General features: G+C 49.4%; 1 protein-coding gene across 3 annotated transcripts in view; it reads left to right on the top strand.

The window, feature by feature from the left end:
- The window catches only part of LOC125636689 (phospholipid-transporting ATPase ID), a 128,505-nt gene that overhangs the window by 93,348 nt on the left and 13,839 nt on the right, over positions 1 to 21,318 (top strand). For all 3 annotated transcript variants that reach the window (XM_048850223.2, XM_048850224.2, XM_048850222.2), the window contains exons 16-24: positions 1,320 to 1,508; positions 1,992 to 2,107; positions 4,370 to 4,534; positions 6,916 to 7,027; positions 9,559 to 9,664; positions 11,594 to 11,741; positions 13,142 to 13,325; positions 17,303 to 17,526; positions 20,904 to 20,987. In XM_048850223.2, the coding sequence (XP_048706180.1) occupies positions 1,320 to 1,508; positions 1,992 to 2,107; positions 4,370 to 4,534; positions 6,916 to 7,027; positions 9,559 to 9,664; positions 11,594 to 11,741; positions 13,142 to 13,325; positions 17,303 to 17,526; positions 20,904 to 20,987 (1,328 nt within the window). The remainder of the gene's footprint in view (positions 1 to 1,319; positions 1,509 to 1,991; positions 2,108 to 4,369; positions 4,535 to 6,915; positions 7,028 to 9,558; positions 9,665 to 11,593; positions 11,742 to 13,141; positions 13,326 to 17,302; positions 17,527 to 20,903; positions 20,988 to 21,318) is intronic.

Below are 21,318 nucleotides of genomic sequence, written 5' to 3'. Positions count from 1 at the left end.
AGACATGCTAGCCGCTTCCATGAGCCACATGGAGCCAGGGCAGGTAGGGAGCCTGCCTTAGCCCCACTGCACCGCTGACCAGACTTTTAAGGCCCGGTCTGCGTCGCTGACCAGAACCACCAGGGTTCCTTTTTGACCAGGCGTTCCAGTCGAAATCCAAATGCCTGGCAACCCTAAGATGTGGCTGTATTGTTTGCCATCTTTGTGGATGGCAGATTGGATGTGGATCCAAAGTTGTTTATCCACACAGGGCTCTAGAGCAGCCATTCTCTACTGGGGGTTCGTGGCCCTCTGGGGGGGCTGTGGTTTCAGGGGGTCCCCCCACAAAGCCCTGAGTCTCCAGGGGGCTGATGCCTGGAGCAGTGAGCCCTGGCATCTCCTTTGCGGAGCTCCAGGCTTCGGCTCCACGGGACTATGGACCCCCTGAAACCGGCTCGCGGCCCCCCAGGGGGCCATAGATGCCTGGTTCAGAACTGCTGCTCTAGAGGGTGCTGGTGCGGATCAGATCCAAATTTTTGTATCCACACGGGGCTCTGATCATCCGAGTCAGCCTGTGGTTGCTCATTAGCTGGCGTGGCTCTGCGGGTGCCTCGTGGGGAGAGGACCCCAGGAGACTCCCATGCCTTGTGGCCTGGAGTAAGGGCTGGCCAAAGTGCAGTAACCACTGCAAGGAGTGCAAAGGCGCTGCAAGCAGAGAGCTGCTGATGGCACTGGCCCCAGAGAGCCGATGGGAATAAAGCCAGGCACTGCGTCCTCCCTGCACCGGCCAGCAGAGCTCAGCTCATGCAACGGGCAGTGCCTGCTGCATCCTGACAAATGGGGGCTCAGTAGTCATGCTAATCCCACGCTCCTGTCCCCCCAAATTCCATCTGGGGCAGAGTCTCATTGCCCTTCTGAGAGCTGTGCCAGTCCTGTCCTTTGGGATCTGAAGGACGGCAATACAGGTGCAGAGGGTACCTGGGGTGGTGAGGAAGCTGAGCAAAGGAAACGTTCCTGGCAGTGAGAGCCCTTGGGCTGCAGAAGTCTCCCAAGCAGAGGGAGATCCTTCCACTAGATGAGGCTAGGAACCTTGCACTGGCTCTGGGGAATGGATTCGATGGGACCTAATGGAGCTTCTCCGTCCCTAACGCGTGTCAGTCTGTGGCCTGTGGAGGAGTGCATCTGTGTGCGGGTTTTATTACATCTGGTCGGTATATGGCCAGACAGGAGGTGAGCAGTGGCTATAGAATGCCTCAGCCCTTGTGTTTGATTCACGTCGGGAGCAGGGTGATGAATCCAGGCCTGAGATGAACATACATTGTTTCTTTCTTGCATGGCAGGTAACCTGGTGTATCAGGCCCAGTCTCCAGACGAAGGAGCCCTGGTCACCGCGGCCCGAAACTTTGGCTTTGTATTTCGTGCTCGGACCCCCGAGACCATCACTGTGGTGGAAATGGGAGAAACAAAGGTCTATGAGCTCCTGGCTATTCTGGACTTCAACAACGTGCGCAAAAGGATGTCTGTCATCGGTGTGTTCCCATCACTTCCCTTCCACTTTTCTGCTCGTTTGGGCTCTCCGACTCATACTCCTTCTCCCGGGTCTCCTCTTCTGTGGCTATCCTTGCAAGGCATCCAGATACTGCAGTGATTAAGGTGGTGTAAACGTACTGATAGAGTGGAAGTGACCAGGGACTGCCCAGGTCTTCAATGGTAGCCTTCTCTTGGCATCTGGATATTGATGTCCTTGCGCCCCACCCATACATGCGACTACAGGCTTCAGCAGTGCATCTGCTCAAATCACCGGGGAGCAATGCGCGTTGGGCCTGCAGTCTGTGCCACCACACCTCCGTATTACAGATGGGCGTGGCTGCATTCTCCTCCATTCTGTGCAGAGCAGGGGTGACCCTCACCCCTGGTGGGCCGAGTTTGGATGTCTCTGCACACACTTGATGTGATGGCTGCCAAATGCTGTAGTCTGGGTTTTGCAGAACTTTTGTTCCCCTTGCTTTTAGTGCGAAGTCCGGAGGGTGACCTGACCTTGTATTGCAAGGGCGCTGACACCATTGTCTATGAACTGCTGGATTCTTCCTGTGGACCCCTCCAGGAAGAGACCATGGAACACCTGAATGTAAGTCCCCTTGCAGGGGAGCCCCTCTGTAGATAACGGGCAGGGTGGGAGTCCCTTGTTCTCTGTGAGCGGCTCTGATGTCACCATTGGAGCTGGAAATGGAACCAACACTGAGGCTGGAAAGTGGATGATCCCTAAAGCATCCCTAAGGGCATCTCCCTGGGAGATCGGCAAATACTGTGTAACTTACCATGGAAAGGAAAGAGTTATTCTGTGAAGACTCAGGGGGCCATTGCCTGAAAAACACATTCATCGGGTCCCTACATTTAGTTGTGGTTTGGAGTCTGGATAGTTCAGGCAGTTGGTAACAGGCTACTGAGCCTTTCATCTTTCTAAATACAACCCAGGGCAGCAGTAACCTCAGATCTGACCGTTGCTCTTGTTTTTGTGTCTTTTCCTAGTTGCTCTTCAAATTCTTTTCTGCTCTACCTAATTATACTTTTACACTTGACTTGCCAGAGTTGATGTTCCTTACTATTTTCCTCAGTGGTATTTGACTTCCAATTTTTAAAAGGTGTCTTTTATCTCTAACCACCTCTTTCACTCTGTTGTTTAGTCATGGGGGCATTTTTCTTTGAGGTATACACAGAGTTTGAGCCTCTATTTTGCTGTTTTTAAAAGTTTCCATGCAGCTTCCAGGCATTTCACTCTTGTGACTGTCCTTTTAACTTCCGTTTAACGAGCCTCCTTTTTGTGTAGTTCCCCTTTTTGAAGTTAAATGCTACCGTAGTGGGTTTCTTTGGCAATTTTTCCCCTACAAGGAAGTTAAATTTAGTTACATTATGGTCACAGTGACTTAGCTGTTCAGCTATAAACACCTCTTGGATCAGACGCTGTGCTCTACTTAGGACTAAATCAAGAATTGCCTCTCCCCTTGTGGGTTCCAGGACTAGATGCTCTAAGAAGCCGTCATTAATGGTGTCTAGAAATTTCATCTCTGCCTCCCGTCCTGAGGTGACATGTTCTTAATGAATATGAGGATAGTTGACATGTCCCATTTTTATTTGGTTTTCTGTTTTTGTAGCCTCCCTAATCTCCCTGAGCATTTCACAATCACTGTCACCATCCTGGTCAGGTGGTGGATAGTACATTTCCACTGTTATACTCTGATTTTTGGAGCATGGCGTTTCTATCTGTAGAGATTCTGTGGTACAGTTTGATTCAATTAAGATTCTTACTACATTTGACTCTACGCTTTTTTTCACATATAAGGCCACTCCCACACCCCCACCTGTGTGGCCTACTCTGTCATTCCTGTATATTTTGTACCCTGGTATTATCATGTCCTACTGATTATCATCATTCCAAGTTTCCGTGATGCCTGTTATGTCTATATCCTCAGTTAATACCCGGCACTCAGGTTCACCCATCTTAGTATTTAGAATTCTTGCATTTGTATATAAGATACAATTAACAAGATAATATTATCTATCGGGGCCTATGCTCATCCCCCAGATGACACTGGCTTTTGCTGGTGCAGTGCAGAACCCTGGGCCCCAGGTAGTGGAAAGTCCACCAGGAGGGGTTACGCTGGCCCAGACGGCCTGCAGCGAGATAGCAGAGTGAAGTCCCAGCACAGGAAGACAGCAGGCCAGGGCGGGAGGAGGAGATGCTGAGCTTGCAGCACATTCCATAGGTAGCTGCAGCTGAAAGCTGCCCTCCCCCAGTGGAACCCACAGGAGGAGGAGGGTGGCTCTATCACCTGTCCTCCTCGAGGGAGAATCTGAGCTTTCCAAAAGGGAACCTTGTTGCTGGGCTGGTTACAACAAGCGTTGGGATCCAGATTTTCAGTCACTCACGCTGTGAAGGTGCAGATGTGATTGCTTGTTGAAATCGTGCATGCAATGACTGGTGTTCAATGCAAAGAAAGCATGCAGTCACATCAACAGTTCTGCCAAGCAATTGCATGGGCACAATTCTGAAAGTCTGGGAGTAGCTCTTTTCTGTGTGTTTTACACGGGCCTCATACAAATACCAGTGACATAGATGCATTGATAATGGAAAACTGTAGAGTCAAAGTGTAGGAAAACCCTTTGGATTTGCTCTTGTATAGGCAATAGACTGCAGTTAAAAATGGATCTGTACAAGAGTAGAGCTGGATTTCCAGGTGCTGGTGAGTTTAAAACTTTTCGTCCTATTCATTGCAGAAGTTGGGTTGGCATCTTTCGGGTGAGAGGGTGTTTGTAAATAGTGCTCCTTGCAGATCAAGCTAGAAGAGTGTTCCACCGCCTGGACCTCACCTATTCCACCCATGTCTTGCAGGAGTTTGCAGGTGAAGGCTTGAGGACTCTGGTTGTGGCCTATAAAAACCTGCAGGAGGACTACTTTGAGGAGTGGGACAAACGTCATCATGAAGCAAGCACCGCCCTGGATGGACGGGAAGAGAAGTTATCTGAGTTATACGAAGTGATTGAAAAAGACTTAATGGTTGGTCTTTCATGGAATTTGGGTCAAGCTGTGGGCAGGCAGCCGGGAAGTTGGTTCATCAGTAAGCGGATCGCTATGACTTTACATGGGTTGTGTAACTAAAATGGGTAGATCATGGCAGACCTGGGTTTTCACTGATGCCTTGGTGGGCACGCAGTAGCTGTCTGGGAACAGTTTTATATTAACTTGCGTAGGTGTCTGGTTAGCTGACTTTTCGTGGGTGAACACACGAGAGCTGGATGGAGGTGACACTGGTACAGATATTTCATAGCTGCCCCTTGTATGTTCAAGGAGCTGAACGATTATTCTCCTGACTTCTAGATGACGAGCTGTAACAGCCCTGTCCTGAGTAGCTCCTGGGTCCCTCTGCATTTCTGGAGGAGCCTTTACCTGTTCTGTCAGCCTGGGAGGAGAGAGGGGTGTCCACAGAACAGTTTGTGTCAGCTTGAAGTGAATGAAAGCAATGACTAAACTGTGATCTGCAAGCAGGCTCCTCCTGTGACTGCTGCTGCTGCTTTTGAATGCCCCTGGGGTTCACCGGCATGTGCTACCTGCAGGGACTGAATGAAGAGAAGATACATGCCCTATCTGAATGGAAGCGATGCAGCTTATGCAATCACAGCAGCTCTTATGAAATCTTGGAAACTCTACAGCTGCTTCGTCACGCTCTCTGAGAAGGTTTCTGTTTCCTATGGGCCTGTGTGTGCACCCTGGAGGAAAGGACTTTATTTGCAGGAAGGAACTGGGGGAGGGATAGCCCAGTCGTGAGAGAGAAAAAGGAGAATCTGGTGTGGGGGATGCTGGCAGGGAGGCCATGAGGAAGTAGGAGGGTCCTGGGTCATGCAGTCTTATGATCCTGCTGAGAGCTGAGGACAGGAGGTTTTCTGTGCAGTGTCAGGGGCCTGCAGAAGGAGCCAGGAGGCAGTAGGGGGAGGTAATGATGGAGAGTGGGGATGGAACCTGGTTAAGTTCAGAGATTTTAATAACACACGTGTTCAGCTTCATGCTGATTGTATTCAAAGCAAAGGAGAGAGTCATGGAAAGGAAGCTGCTCCCCTCCCCCTTCCACGGTTTGTACACCAGATCTGAGCAGGCAGGCAAAGGCCAGCAGAACTCCTGACAAGGCCCATGGGTTTTCCCCACTGTCCATGCACAGTACCAGATACCAGAGCTCCATGGTGCTTCACTACAGTTACGGAGAGAGCATGGCCACGGGAGAGCTCAGGCCTTCGTCCCAGGGCCCTGTAGCCTCAGTGTGTTCGGAATTCATGAGCATCGTGTGCGCTCTATTGAGCACTGCTTGGGGAGGACTGAAACGCTTCCAGACCAGATTCAAAAGGTGGCGGAGGGCTTGCAGCTGCCTGGGTGTGAGAGACTTTGACGTTACATCTACGACAGCCCTGGGTGACTCAGCCTCAGGCTGCTGTTGCACGCAGTGCGTCAGAGCAGACCTCGCTCTATTCTGTGACAAGCAGGAGTTGTTTAGTCTTTTTCATCTTTTCTTTTCCATTCCATGCTTCCCTCACCCGATCACTCACTAGCCGGCTGGTTATGAATACACGGTTAGGCCGCAAGGGATCTGGAGCAAGCCCCACATGTAACTGACTTAATAAGGTGTGGTTCAGAGATCCAGGTACCTGTCAGGATGGGTCACAGCTCTGCATTCTGGAAAGGCGAGTGGGCTTGCTGTTACATTGTCTCTGATTCCAAGGAAGGATCCAAGAACAGCTGACGGAGCAGATGTCTGCTGTTCAGGATAGCAGAGGTCTCTCAAACATAGCTTAGGAGATTTTAATCCTGAAGTCCCAGTCAGACCCAGGCACTGGCTCAGAGCCTGAGACCTGAACTCTGAGCCTACCCCAACAGCAGGTAGAAAGCTCAGTGATAGGCTCTGCCTAAAAACCTCAGCTAGAAGCTAGAGCCGAAATCTCATTTACATCTGATCATCACCTTCCTGGGCCCACGTGTCACCAATATTCGAGGTCAGTGGTTGTTGCCAACAAGTAGGGAAAGAGACTCTTAAAACTGTTTGTGCCCTGACACATCCGTGTGGACAATAGTCCAGCCTGTAAGGTACCACGCTGCGCTGCGGCAAGTGCAGGGCGGGCGGAGAAAGAGAACGGCCTCCAGTCCTGTAAGCAGGTACCTGAGCGCTTTATGCACGCACGCGGGCCAGCCGGCTCAGCGGGATGACTCGCATGCACGAGGGTTTGTGGGATCAGGCCCACAATAACGTGTACAATAAATAGAGCCGAGTGGAATCAAGCCTGGGCTGAGCCCCACGCCCTGTGTGTGCGGCCAGAAGGACGGAGCAGAAGTGACTGCACTCTCCTCTAGTGCTGACCACTGGGGAGCTCACACATTTCCCTCTGTCTTTGAAGCTGCTAGGTGCCACGGCTATTGAGGACAAGTTACAAGATGGAGTCCCCCAGACGATTGAAACCCTGACCAAAGCCCACATTAAAATCTGGGTTCTGACTGGAGACAAGCAAGGTAAAGGGGATGGTCTGGGACAGACACACACGGCTTTGGGCTGCTGCCTCTGACTTTCCTTTCCTATGGATAGGCTGTTCCCTCCATTGCCTGCATCCTGATTCTGCCTCCTTTTGAGCACCGAGGAGAGGGCCGATCCTGAGGGCCATGCTCAGTGTTTACTCCGGCAAAACTCCACGGGTCTGAATGGTCAGGCCTAGTGTGAGTCCTGAGGCTGCGGGCACTCTGGAGGGTGGGAGCAATAGAGACAGTCCTCGGGAAAGGAGCCAACACACGCACACCTACCTGCCCTGGTGACAGAGGAGAGGGAGGAGTCACTTGAAGATTCCCAGCCCTGTCTGATCTGGTGAAAGGGAATGGAAAGACCCAGTCCTGCTTTCCTGAAGCCAGGGACTTGGTGTTAGATCTGATCTTTGTTAGCACCATGATTAGTGATCTGGAATGGTGGAATGGGGGTGGGGGAGGAGGGCCCACAGCATGTCACAGAAATTTGCAGAAAGCACTCAGTGGGGAAGGGTTGTGGTCACAGAGAATAAATTCCTGCGGCTGTCAGGCTGTCTGGAATGGCTCACGAAGGTGGGTGCCAACCTCAGGGCAGACTGTTACAAATGGGCACAAACCCCACACTGGTTGCGTGTTCTGTCCTTAGATTTCGCCAACCAATTACCAAGTGTGAACTCCTCAGGCACCACAACAGCCTAACCATGGAGTCACAGACAGCCCTCTTGGGCACTCAGGTCTGCCTTGCCACCCAGGGGAGCCTGCCCTTGTGATAGATGGTCCCTTACTCCAAAAATCACAGCACTATTCAGGTTACTCCCAATCCCAAAGGACCAGCCACTTCCCCTATGTCAATGGTAACTTAGATCTCTCACCAAAGACAGCACTTGTAGCCAATCCTGTTATAAACTAACTAAAGGTTTATTAACTAGGAAAAAGAAAGGAGAGTTGTTTGCAAGGTTAAAGCAGGTAACATATGCACAGAAATGATTTACAGTCCTAAGCTTGGTTGACACTACACACTTACTTGGTATAATTGTGTCGCTCAGTGGTATGAAAAATCCCCCCCCCCCCCGAGTGATGTAGTTACGCTGGCCTTACCCTGCAGTGTAGACAGCGCTGGGCCAGCGGGAGGCGCTCTCCTGCCGGCATAGCTACTGCCTCCCATGGAGGTGGAGTCAAGCTGGTGGGAGAGATCGCTCACTGGCTTAGAGCGTCTTCACCAGACACGCTACAAGTGCGCAGTGCGCCAATGTACACTCGTAGGGTAGCCCAGCCCTTAGCTTCCAGAAAGCAGCAGGAGCTGCTGTAATGTGCAAGCTCTATATGTCCTTTAGGGGTAACCCAGGCTAAGCAGCCAGGGGATCCCTTGTTTATGCTTAGAAATAGTGCCTTCTCCAAATGCCAAGCAGCCTGGTGATACAGAGCCTTCCCCCATAGTTCATACTGTAAGGGGACATGGGTTTGCGTACTTCATGGGTGTGGGGGAGCAAAGTCTCCTGTCCACTGATGTTCCCCAGTGGTTCATCTGGTGTCTGAGTGTCCTTCTGCTGGGCAGGGGACACCCCTCGTGGTTCACTGGTACGTCACACTTGGTAATGCTCCTCTCCTGCCTGGGGGGTTTCCAGTGTCATAGTTCTGGAACACTTCTGTAGTTACCCCTATTCCCTGTAGCATGGGGCGCAGCTATTACCAGTGAGATCAACGCCTGCAGCAACTCGCACACGGTTCATAAAGGTCAAACACTACACGCTTTCTTAGAACCGTAACATCTGTTTTAGCAATGCTAGCATGCAGGTGAGCCACATGGGTTTCCAGCTGGGCATTTGTCAGTGTTTTCAGAGAGGCCTAGTGGCCTTGGCTTGAGCTGGTACCTGGTCTGCCAACCTGAGAGCAGCATTTTTCCGTGGAGCTTCATTTTCCCAAGAACTACACAACAAATGGAACCACACAACCTGTAGCTGCCTCTCTGGTCCTCATGACCTCCCCACCTGCATCTGGAGAGCTGGAGAGAACGTTTCTATTATGGCTTTCTTCCCCAAAGAGGCCACATGGCTTTTTGGACATGGGCCAGATCCTTAGATGGTATAAATTGACATTGTTCCTTTGATGTCAGCAAGCTCAGGATCCAGCCCTTTTTACCTTCAGTCCTGCTGAAATCCAGGCAGTTCTCGGGTACAGGGCTGAAGGCAGCGTGTTGCAAAGCAGTGCAGGCAGGACAAATGCCATTCAGGGACACAGGCAAAGGGCTCTGGTCTCCTCAGAAGTGCCTTTGTATCATCAGGGTCCATGCACAGCAGGTGACCCACATGCAGTAAATTGCATGGGAAAGTCAGTGCATCCACTTCAGCAGCAGGAAGAGCTGAGTCTCTTGTGCCGAGATGTCAGTCTCTGTGACCCTAGGAAGCCTGGTCTCTGATGAGATGCACAGTACTCGTCAGTCATGGAAATGGCCCAAGGAGAGCGCAGGGTGGCTGGGTAACCGATATCATTCCTGTCTGAGTCTGAATGAAATTGTTGATTTTTTTCAGAGACTGCCGTGAATATTGGCTACTCCTGCAATATGCTGCATGATGACATGAAGGACGTTTTCATTATTGAAGGCAACAGCTCTGAGGACGTGTTAGATGAACTCAGGTAAAGAGCCAGATTGTGCATCGCCACGTGGTATGTTTAGCATAGAGAACTGGAGGGTGTTTGTGCCATTCTAGCCTTCTGTCTTCATAGGATCATAGACATGTAGGACAGTAACAAGGGACCTCAATAGGCCATCTAGTCCAGTCCCATGCACTGTGGCAGGACTGTGTATTATCTAGACCATCCCTGAGAGGTGTTTTTCTAAGCTGCTCTTAAACGCCTCCATTGACGGGGATTCCACAACTTCCCTAGGCAATTTGTTCCAATGCCTAACCACCCTGATGTCTAACTTAAATTTCCCTTGCTGCAATTTACGTCCATTGCTTCCCATCCTTTCCTCAGTGGATAAGTATGTACTTGAAGGCTGTTATCATGTGGCGCCTTAGTCTTCTGCTCTCCAGACTAAACAAACCCAATGTTTTCAATCTTCCCTCACAGGCCGTGTTTTCTAGACCATTATTCCTTGTTGTTGCTTTTCTCTGGGCTTTCTCCGATTTGTCCACATCTTTCATCTGACACAGTTCACCAAAAGTGAACTTTAACTCTAGACTGGCTGTCTCTGAAAGGTCTGCCCTAATTCAGCCAGCAGAGATGGGCTTGATGCAGGAATCATGGAGTGAAATTCTTTGGCCTGTGCTATGCATGTCTGACTAGAGGATTATGAATGGTCCATTCTGGCCCTAAAATTGATGTAAAAAAGGACAGTGGTGACCACTCTGGATCGTCGTGGGCCAGAGGGTCTGGGGCCATGGTGCCTTCAGTTGTGGACATAAAGTGGTTCTTGCTGCACCAACAGGTCATAGAGTCATAGACTTTAAGGTCAGAAGGGACCATTATGATCGTCTAGTCTGACCTCCTGCACAACGCAAGACACAGAATCTCACCCACCCGCTCCTGTAATAAACCCCTAACTTTTGTCTGATCTATTGAAGTCCTCAAATCATGGTTTAAAGACTTCAAGGTGCGGAGAATCCTCCAGCAAGTGACCTGTGCCCCACGCTGCAGAGGAAGGTGAAAAACCCCCAGGGCTTCTGCCAGTCTGCCCTGGAGGAAAATTCCTTCCCGACCCCAAATATGGCAATCAGCTAAACCCTGAGCATGTGGGCAAGACTCACCAGCCAGACACCCAGGAAAGAATTGTCTGTAGTAACTCAGATCCCACCCCATCTAACGTCCCATCACAGGCCATTGGGCATAGTTACTACTAATAGCCTAATTTTTGGCAATTAATTGTTCTTTGACTATCCCATCATACCATCCCCTCCACAAACTTATCAAGCTCAGTCTTGAAGCCAGATATGTCTTTTGGCCCCACTGCTCCCCTTGGAAGGCTGTTCCAGAACTTCACTCCTCTGATGGTTAGAAACCTTTGTCTAATTTCAAGTCTAAACTTCCAAGGTCATCCTTTTTTCTGGTCCCGTAGCTGGATGCTTTGCTCAGCTCGTCCATAGGGAGGAGCCAGTCTGTTCTTCATGTCTGATCCTAAGCTGATGATGGGGGCGTTGGTGGGGGGCCGGTGTCTCAGAAGGCACTGCCTGATGGGAGGGATAAAGATGGTTTGAAGCCACCTTTGTGCCTCATGGATTCTGCCTGCTCCAGAGGCCAGTACAAGCTCCAGGGGCTGCTATAACTTCCAGTGGTCATCCCACAGCTTCCTACGGGCTGCTTTGCATCCCAGCCCCAGCTAGCCTCGAGGCTAGGCGCTTCAGGGGCAGGGAATCCTAGGGCTCCATATCCTCGCCATACACTGCTCTGTCACTAGAGGAATTCTCCGAGGGCTACTCCAGCCCTGTATGCTGCCAGAGTCCTTCAAACCCTCTGCAAGAAGAATGATACTAACAAGGGGGAACATGTTTTTCTTTAAAAAAACTGGGTTTAAGAAAATAACATACATTTGTTTCTGTATTTTTAATGACTGATCCTTTTAAGGACTGCAAGGAAGAAAATGAATCCGGATTCCTTCCTGGACAGTGATGAAATTAACATCAAGTTTATAAACCCTTCCACGAAGTCAAGGATCTTACCTGAAGAGCAAGCGAATGGGGTGTATGGCCTGGTTATTAACGGCCATAGTTTGGTAAGGATGGCTTGGTGTGCCTGCTGCCACCAGGCTTGTCAAAGAGTTGGCGGTGGTTCCCTGGAAAACCTGACTCTTAGTGTGCAAGAAAGCCGCTAGCTTTTCTCAGGCGGAACCTGGAGCCTGGACCAGCTCCATGAGAGTGGTGACAGAGTCCCAGTGTTGCCACATTCACATCTGTGATCCTGTGTAAACAAAAATATCAACAGCGAGTGGAGAGCAGCACCATGTTTGTTATGGCTAAACGCACAGCATTACATGACACATTGATTTGTGTGCATGGAGGGACATTACCGAGGCTTGCATATAATATTTTGTTAGATGAGGTTTTTGTGCATTGAGGTTGTTTTGGAAAGTGGTAAAAACTATTGCTCTTCATAGCACGGTAAAACCGAATCACGAAAAGGTCTCTCCAGCTGAGCAAGCTTGCCTGCTGCTGATGGGAGGGACGCGGGGGTGTGGGTGACTCACACGGCTTACTGTTTTTGGAATAAAGGAAATCTGGGCTGCTGATTTTCTGCCTTAAGTGGAAAGGGCAGCTGGCCTGCTGTATGGCTCTGGGGAGGAGGGAGTCATGCGGATTCCCTCCGTGAATGTCTGCAGAGAAGACATCAAAGCACAAGAAGCACATTCTGTAAGAAATGTGAAAGGGCAGAAATGTGTCCCTACCTGCCAGGCAGTGTCGGAGGGATGAGTTTCTGAGCAGACGTCCAGTTATCTTTGTTGATTTCAGGAATGGAAATAACACATCCTAATAAAGTAAAAGGTCAACACTGGGAAGGAAGATTTATTTTGTTTGTCTTTTTCTTATGACCAGTTCTAGTAGCCTTTTTTAAAGCACTCCCAAATTGTAAATCAGCCCATCTGGGACGTAGTTTTGTTTGGGGGTTTTTTGGAGGCAGGGGGCTTGGAGCCTGTAGATCAGCCAGATGAATTTTACATGGGTCCCAGATTTGGCAGGAAAGGGAATTATGGAGGGTCCATTGAGGAATGTTCATGGGAGTTGATTAATTGTAAGTTACAGCATGTTTATAATTGTAATAGAAAGTCAGTGCTGCAGGGTCTTCTCAGGATACAAACCTCTACTCTCACCTTAGGAACTAAGCCAGAAGGAGTGAGCAGAGACCCACCCACCAAGGTCAAGAGGGCAAACTCCGCTAGTGTCACTGCTAATAATGAAAAGGGGGATCTTTGGTGATAGAGGCAGGTGTCGTTGCTGCTCTGAAATCTCATCCCAGCTCTTATTCTTGGCCTAGTAGCTCCTTTGGGCATCATGACTCACAGGCACTTTCTCTGACACCATGGGTTAGTTATTCTTCCTCCTGCTGGTTCCGTGGTTTGGGCTGGCGCTGTATCTGGACTGACCTCACTTTCATAGCATGTTCTCATCTGCTCCACAGGCTTACGCACTGGAAGGGAACTTGGAGCTCGAGCTGGTGCGAACAGCCAGCATGTGCAAAGTGGCGATCTGCTGCCGGGTGACCCCCCTGCAGAAAGCCCAGGTGGTGGAGCTGGTGAAGAAGTACAAGAAGGCCGTGACCCTGGCGATCGGTGATGGGGCAAACGATGTCAGCATGATCAAAGGTAAGTAGAGGCAGCCCTGCCCAGCTGTCTCCTGGTGTGTTCTTCCTTCCTGGCGCACACCAGTGCCCAAGCTGCAAGAAGCATAGGAGCTGCTCTGCTAGTGCGAGGCTTTCTAATCTGGGACTTGTCCTGGATCCAGATTCTTCGGTGCCATGGTCACATCACTGCTACCAGCAGCCAGAGCGATCAGACAGTCTCAAAGGCAGTCACTGTCATATCTTCATGCATCTGTCTCTCTGCACATCCCTCTGTCTGGAGTCAAAGTAGACCTTGGTCAATAAAATTGTACCTTCATCCCTGCTAGGCAGCATGGGGTCTCTGAAATCTGGATGTATTCCAGACCTACAAACTTTCCTGCAGGGCTCGGATTCCTTACTGGTGCAGCTTAGCGATAGCTTTCACACCAGACTGAGGCCTCAGCAGGGTTCTTCCTAACTCCATTACCTTGTCTTTACACGAGGATCACCCAAGTCACAATGTCCCAGTGCTTTTTAGATACCTTATTTCACTAGGCAGGGAAAGAACATGCCCTCCAGGGAGTTTCCCAGGTCACCTTCCTGCCAAGTGCGGTATTAGTTCTCAAGGAGAGAAAAGATTCTTTACCCCACGCTCCGTCCGCTCCCAGGTTTGTCGTCTCAGTGAGAGATGTGGCTCCATGTCGAGGTACCGGAGCTGAGAGGCTTTTCTGGCTTGTGAGGGTTTTCTCCCCTTCATAAATCCAGACCTAGGTTCTGATGGACAGCATTACAGCGACGCGTTACCTGGACCGCCACAGGGGGGGTTGCTCTAGCCAGTTGTGTTAGGAAAAGTTCCCATTCATGAAGTTCAGTGTCACCACTGGATGGGTCCAGTGTCTCCTCCACCCGGGAAAGAAGACACAGTGACAGACTCTGAGACACAGTGACACTCCGCCGTGCAAGTGCTCTATCAAGGGCTCCATCTCATATTAATTTTTTTTCTACAAGGGGGCAAATACCAGTTAAGTCCTTTCCCACCAGGGATACTGTGCTTGTCGATGGTTCTGATTCAAGGGCAAGCAAAACCTAACATCAATATTGCATTTGTTTCCTGCACGAAGAGCAGGAACTTCTCTATATGTCGCCCTGGATTGAATTTAAAGGGCTTTCCAGTGTCGATTTAGTTGGTACCAAGTTGCTGTCAATAGCCTTGGCTAGAGACTGGCAATTTTGTCATTCAGTATCGTGAATATGAGATTAGTATCTGAAAGTCCTGCTTTCCAAACCATTTCGTCGCCTGCCTCCAAGATGAGTGGGAGTCTCCTCCAAGGTTCAGAGTTTCTCTGGTCAACAGCTTGAATCTGGATAGTGGACTCTTGAACAGGAATGTTTATACTAAGGTCCCAAAAGATTCTACTGGAAAGCAGAAATCTTTGGTCTGCCAAGGCTACTCCATGAACTGAGAGAGATTTCCCCATCTGAGCAGCTCCAAAGCAGGTGGGCCTGATAACGGGCTCATTGGCCATTACCTTTGGACTATTTATTACACTTGGCATAGTGTAAAACAACAATTTTTTGATTTCTGCCAAGAGACACTTCGTTGCCATCTCCAAAGTGGGGAAGGTGGACGAGGAGTATGAATACAGACTCCATCTCTAGGAACTCCGGTGCCAGATAAGTAACCTCCATTTCTTCCTTGAGCGGCCTCTGCACATTCTCCGTGGTGGGAGTTCAGCGAGCAGTACTGCCCACAGGAAAGCAGGCTATGCAGCTCTAGGCAAACAAGGACAGCAGGGCACCAAAATGAGCATTCGCTCCAGGTGAAAGGACCAAAAAGTGAACAGAGGTGACTGAACTGCTGGCTCCCCTAGAACAAGTCACAATGAGGGAAAATCTGATGAGGTTCAACAAAGACAAGTGCAGAGTCCTGCACTTAGGACGGAAGAATCCCATGCACTGCTACAGGCTGGGGACCGAGAGGCTCGGCAGCAGTTCTGCAGAAAAGGACCGCGGGGTTACAGTGGACGAGAAGCTGGATATGAGTCAACAGTGTGCCCTTGTTGCCACTTATACAGCCCAAAATGTGTAAGTCAGAGTATTGCCAGCAGATCGAGGGACGTTCCAGAAACTCGTAGCACGGGACCTTGATCCCACGAGTAGGACTTTGCAGAGCCCATCTCGATGAACTCGGGTTACAGGTAAGTAACCAAGTCAGTGAAGACGTCCCACTCGGCTTGCAAGCCAGATTCTTCTCCCCACCTACCTAGCCCTGCTGACTTCAGTGGGAATGACAGAGACTCCCTCCCTGGGCACGTCTCTGCTCCCAGAGCTGACGGCTGATCTCGTTCCCATGTTCCACTCTCCCGACACGCACGGAACTGCCATAGATCTCCTCTCCAGTCTGGCTCCATCACGGTCTTCATGAGGCACCACAGGGTTGGTAGAGATAGAATGAAACCCATTATTGGCCAGGGCTCCAGGGCTGCCACGCGGATGGCTTTCACCAGCAAGACATTCACCTGGCCAGCAGAAAGAACACTCCATTCTGTGGGTGTCTGGCAGCCCCAGATCAGAGCTGCCTGAATGGGCAGGTTGTGAAGTAGGTGTTTCCTGGGTGGGGAAGTTCCATGATCTGTTCCCAGCTGGGTATGTGGCCAGCCAGGGTTGCTGATCTTTGTTGGTTTGTTTTAGATAGTCCCTTTTTTTTAAAGACTCAGGACCGTGTGGGTGCACCCAGAGTGGGTCTGTGTCCTCCTGAGTGCCTGTCAGTGTTACTTTTGTTCTTCCACCAGTCCCTCTGCCCATCTACTACTCCAGCTCGTTACTGTGATTGCAAACCCTTTGGGCAGTGTATCAGTACAGCCCTCATCCCAGGGAGGGCCTTGATCCTGACTGGGGCCTCTGGGCACTCCGGCAGTGCAAATAGTAGCGGCTGACAGACCTGTGACGAGAGTGAAAGGAGACCGCTTGGGTGCCTGTAAATGTTCTGTATAGTTTTGTGTGAATGTCTTAGCGTCCCCGTGTGACCCCTGGGCACCTCCCAGCCCTCCCGGTCAAGCCCTGAAACGCAGCCTTCTAGTCTCTGACAGTACTGTTTCTTTATTTGGTGCCTTATGACTACAACAATTCCTCACACTAGATTTAATTAAGTAAGATTATTCAGAAGAATCTCTTGTTAATCTTCCTCACTTTAATTTATACAAATTGATTAACCAGGGCCTTTTAATTAAGAAAGAAAAGACTAAGTCGGGGGCTTCAAGGGAGATGATAAGTCTGGCAGCCAGTCAAGAAAGGGGGGGGAAAAGCATGGTACAGGGATAATTAGAAAATACCACTACCACCACGAAAGGATGGGGACTCAGAGTTCTCCTCAACTCGTTATTCCATAGGAACCTCCGAATCCAATCAACCCCCAGCCATCAAGAATGGTGTCATTAGTTAAATCTCTATCGTTAGCTGTCACATTAAACTTATGTCTCTGTTTAATAAATGCAAGTTATTATTAAGACTTTTCTGTGTAAATGTTTGATTGAACTAATAATGCCCACAGACTATAAGATGACTCAGGCTGGTTTGTACTAGATGGACTGTTGGTCTGACCCCAGAATGGCCGTTCTTAGTGTATAGAAGCATAGTATGCAACTGGGGGTGCGGGGGCGGCCATGCACACTCCATGCATTTAAACACATCTCAAAGGTAATTTTCTCGCAATGGCAATATTATAAAGTTGGTTTGTGCTGCTGGAAAACATTGACAGTCAAGGAAAAGATTCATTGTCATAAGCACATAAATGAACTCAGCTGTTGGAAATATACAAATTAGTACTCAGAAACCAATCTGTTACTTAGCAGCCTGCAGTGTGACTGGTGGGCCAAATGTGTTCCATGCAGGAATGCCCTCTGCTCAAGTGTGGGTGTGACCCACAAAGACTACATCTCCCAGCATACAGTGGGTAGTCTAATAAACACTAATGCTACCAAAGCTCTCATTGTAATGATCTGGATTCTCCTCTTTTTGCAGCTGCCCACATTGGGGTTGGTATCAGTGGCCAGGAGGGGATGCAGGCTGTGCTGTCCAGCGACTTTTCCTTCGCACAGTTCCGTTACCTGCAGCGCCTGCTCTTAGTCCACGGGCGATGGTCGTACATCCGCATGTGCAAGTTCCTCAGATACTTCTTCTATAAGAATTTTGCCTTCACATTAGTTCATTTCTGGTATGGATTCTTCTCCGGGTTCTCTGCACAGGTGGGCCAGTTTCTGTGTTCCTGTCACACTCTATATTAAATGTGATAATAATCCTTTTCCTGCCCTAACATCATCTAGCAGAGGAGCCCAAAGCACTTTACAGACAGGACTGAAGAGCCCCCTTCTCGTCCTGCTGTGAGGTACTCTGTGGAAGTCCAGTTATCCCCCTTTTCCTGATGGAGTCACTGAAGCATAGAAAGGCCAAGGACCAGATTTTTTCATCATCAGCTTTGGGTGCCTACATAATTTTCACAGTGTGGTCCTGAGTGACTTGTCTGAATCACATGGGGAGCCTGCGGAACCCAGCTTTCCTGACTCTCAGTCCTGTGGACAAAAGTAGCTTCCTCTGCAAAATACAGCCATGATGAGACAAGCCAGCTCCTTCCTTGGGGCAAACATTACTCATATGTCTTCATTATTCCGAGTGTTTCTGGCGGGGATACTTCTTCTTCTTCCCATGGGCACTGGTAGTGAATTTCCCTAGCTGATGTTCTCACCCATTCTCCTGCTCCATTGCTGACACCAATGGGGTGCTCAAGGCCTGCTTAACACCAGTAGCCACCCAATGACACTTTTCTCTGGTGTCACGGAATTTCACATACTCATCAGGATTTTGTGAAAGGATGTTGATGTAAAATTATTGAGTATTTTGTAAATCCAGAAGCGGGGATGCGGAGGCCGTTCCATTCATGAGGGGACCACGTGGGAAAACATGTGAGAAGGGGGAAGGAAATCCACGGGCTGGTTCACATTATAGGTAGGGCAGGGGAGTCAAGGCAGGGACCTGGCCGGGCCTGAAGTGTATGCTGGGCCAGAGCTGGGCAATGCCATGGCTGCCTTTGTTGGTTTAAGCAACATGCCACAAAATTATTTGAAGCCCAAGTCTCCTGTGGATTGTAGCTGCTTCCCAGGGAAGTCTGTACAGTGAAAAGCCACGTGCTGTGACCCACGTCCCCTGCACCCGTACACTTAGTGCTAGCTACAGGGGAACACGCGGGTGCTTCACAGTAGCACGGGGGAGACACAGATAATGTGACAATGTTTGGCCAGGAAAATGCCCCAGGGCTAACATGCAGCAGACGGAGCAGAGAGCAGGTCAGCATTTCTCCCAGCAGGCCTCTGATATATGGGTCAGAAGGCGGCATCCCACACTGGCCTCAGTTGCAATTTCTGCTACTTCTGCAGGGGCCTGTGATGGATCACTGCTGCCACCTAGTGGCTGTCATACCACCCTGCTGCCACCTCATAAGAAACATAGAGCAGCGGTTCTCAAACTGTGGGTCGCAACCCCATTTTAATGGGGTCTCCAGGGCTGGTGTTAGACTTTGCTGGGGCCCAGGGTCGAAGCCAAAGACTGAGCCACACCACCTGCGGCCGAAGCCGAAGGGCTTCAGCCCTGGGTGGCAGGGCTCAGGCTTCGGCTTCAGCCTTGGGCGGCGGGGCTCAGGTTACAGCCTCCCCTCCTGTGTCGCTGAAGCACTTGGGGTTCAGCTTCCGCCCCGCCCCTCCTGCCCAGGGCTGCGGGGCTCAGGCTTCGGCTTTGGTCCCCCAGCCCGGGGCAGTGAGGCTCAAATGGGCTCAGGCTTCGGTCCCCTCTCCTGGGGTCTTGTCGTAATTTTTGTTGTCAGAAGGGGGTCGCAGTGCAATGAAGTTTGAGAATCCCTGACACAGAGGACCAAAAAAATGCCACCATGGCTAACCAACAGAGTAAAAGAAGCTATTAGAAGCAAAAAAGGCATTCTTTAATAATTGGAAGTCAAATCCTACCAAGGAAAATAGAAAGGAGCATCAGCTCTGGCAAGCCATGCGTAAAAATATAATTAGGAAGGCAAAAATGTTTTTGAAGAACAACTAGCCAAAGACTCAAAATCTAACAGCAAAAATATTTTAAGTACATCAGAAGCAGGAAGCCTGGCAAACAATCAATGGGGCCACTGGACACTGAACATGTTAAAGGAGCACTCAAGGAAGATACGACCATTGCAGAGAATCTAAATTAATTCTCTGCATTGGTCTTCACAGCTGAGGATGTGAGGGAGATTCCCGAACCTGAGCCATACTTCTTAGGTGACAGATCTGAGGAACTGCCTCAGCTTGAGGTGTGACTGGAGAAGGTTTTTGAACAAATTCATAAATTAAACAATAAGCCACGATGACCAGGTGGCATTACCCAAAGGTTCTGAAGGACCTCAGATATGAAATTGCAAAACTACTAATTGTGATATGCAAACTATCACTTAAATCCACTTCTGCACCAGCTGACTGGAGGATCGCTAATGTAACGCTAATTTTTTAAAAAGGCTGCAAAGATGATCCTGGCAATTACAGACTGGCAAGCCTGACTTCAGTACCAGGTAAATTGGTTGAAAATATAGTCAGAATTATCAGACACACAGATGAACACAATCTGCTGGGGTTTTTGTAAAGGGAAATCATGCCTCACCAATCTATTAGATTTCAGAGTAACAGCCGTGTTAGTCTGTATTCGCAAAAAGAAAAGGAGTACTTGTGGCACCTTAGAGACTAACCAATTTATTTGAGCATGAGCTTTCGTGAGCTACAGCTCACTTCATCGGATGCCTACCGTGGAAACTGCAGCAGACATTATACACACACAGAGATCATGAAACAATACCTCTTCCCACCCCACTGTCCTGCTGGTAATAGCTTATCTAAAGTGATCATCTTTGAGGGGATCAATGAACATGTGGACAAGGATGATCCAGTGGATATAGTGTAATTAAACAATGAGGAGTCTGGTGGCACCTCAAAGACTAACAGATTTATGTGGGCATAAGCTTTCGTGGGTAAAATACCCACTTCTTCAGATACATACCGATCCTGGTATGACTCATAATAAACTTAATAAATAATCATCATAATCTGAAAACGAGAGAGCCCAGATAGTTCTGTATTTCAGCTCATTTGTGTTTAATTTCATTTATTATTTATTTTCTTCAGTGTAAATTTGGGGGTCTTTTTATTTATTGATTTGTTCTTTTAAAGGAAGCTGCAGGATTTTGGCTCAATATTCCAGAACTGCCCAGCTGTTTTTCAGTGCTGGGCTGAGGCCAGTGGATGCCATTTACTTTTCAGTCGCATGCAGCAGCCTGGACAGGTGCTGTTTGTGCCACAGATTTAATTTTGAAACGTGAACAACAAAGGAATTGTTTTGCAACGGTTTGTGCCCTTTACGCCCGGCTTAGCTGGAGCTCAGTGTCGTGGGCCTAGCCCTTAGGCCGGCCCTCTGCTCGGGGGTGAATGGCACCTTCTGTGAATGAAGATGTGAAAGACGGACAGGTGGGCAGGGTCATTGATTGCCGTTACAGACGAACAGAGGCATCCCTTTTTTAACTGACCTCTCCACTCTTTTCTAGACTGTGTATGATCAGTGGTTCATCACCCTCTACAATTTGGTGTATACCTCCCTCCCGGTGCTAGGAATGAGCCTCTTTGACCAGGTAACCTTTACTATTAATACCCAGGCTCACCTCTAGGGGGTTTATTCCTGGATTCTTTGGCTCAGTTCCGTGATCCCTTCTGGACAGGAACTAGGTGAATAAAACCTGTGCTAGAAACTGAAGCAATTTCCCTGCAATGAGTAGAGCGCAGAGCACAGTTCTGAAGTGTGTGGGAGCAGATTCTATCTTGTCACGAATGTATGGCCCCTGGTTTGAGAATGGCTGGAGCCCTCTGGGTTGCACTGTTAGCAACAGTCATGGAAAAGGTGCCCTCTACAACCCTCGCCTAATAGAAGAGTATTCACAGCCTGTTGGGCCTGGATTGAAACCT

The sequence above is a fragment of the Caretta caretta genome, chromosome 5, assembly GCF_965140235.1.
Source record: "Caretta caretta isolate rCarCar2 chromosome 5, rCarCar1.hap1, whole genome shotgun sequence".
Lineage (NCBI taxonomy): Eukaryota > Metazoa > Chordata > Testudines > Cheloniidae > Caretta > Caretta caretta.
This window is presented reverse-complemented; position numbering and strand designations above follow the sequence as displayed.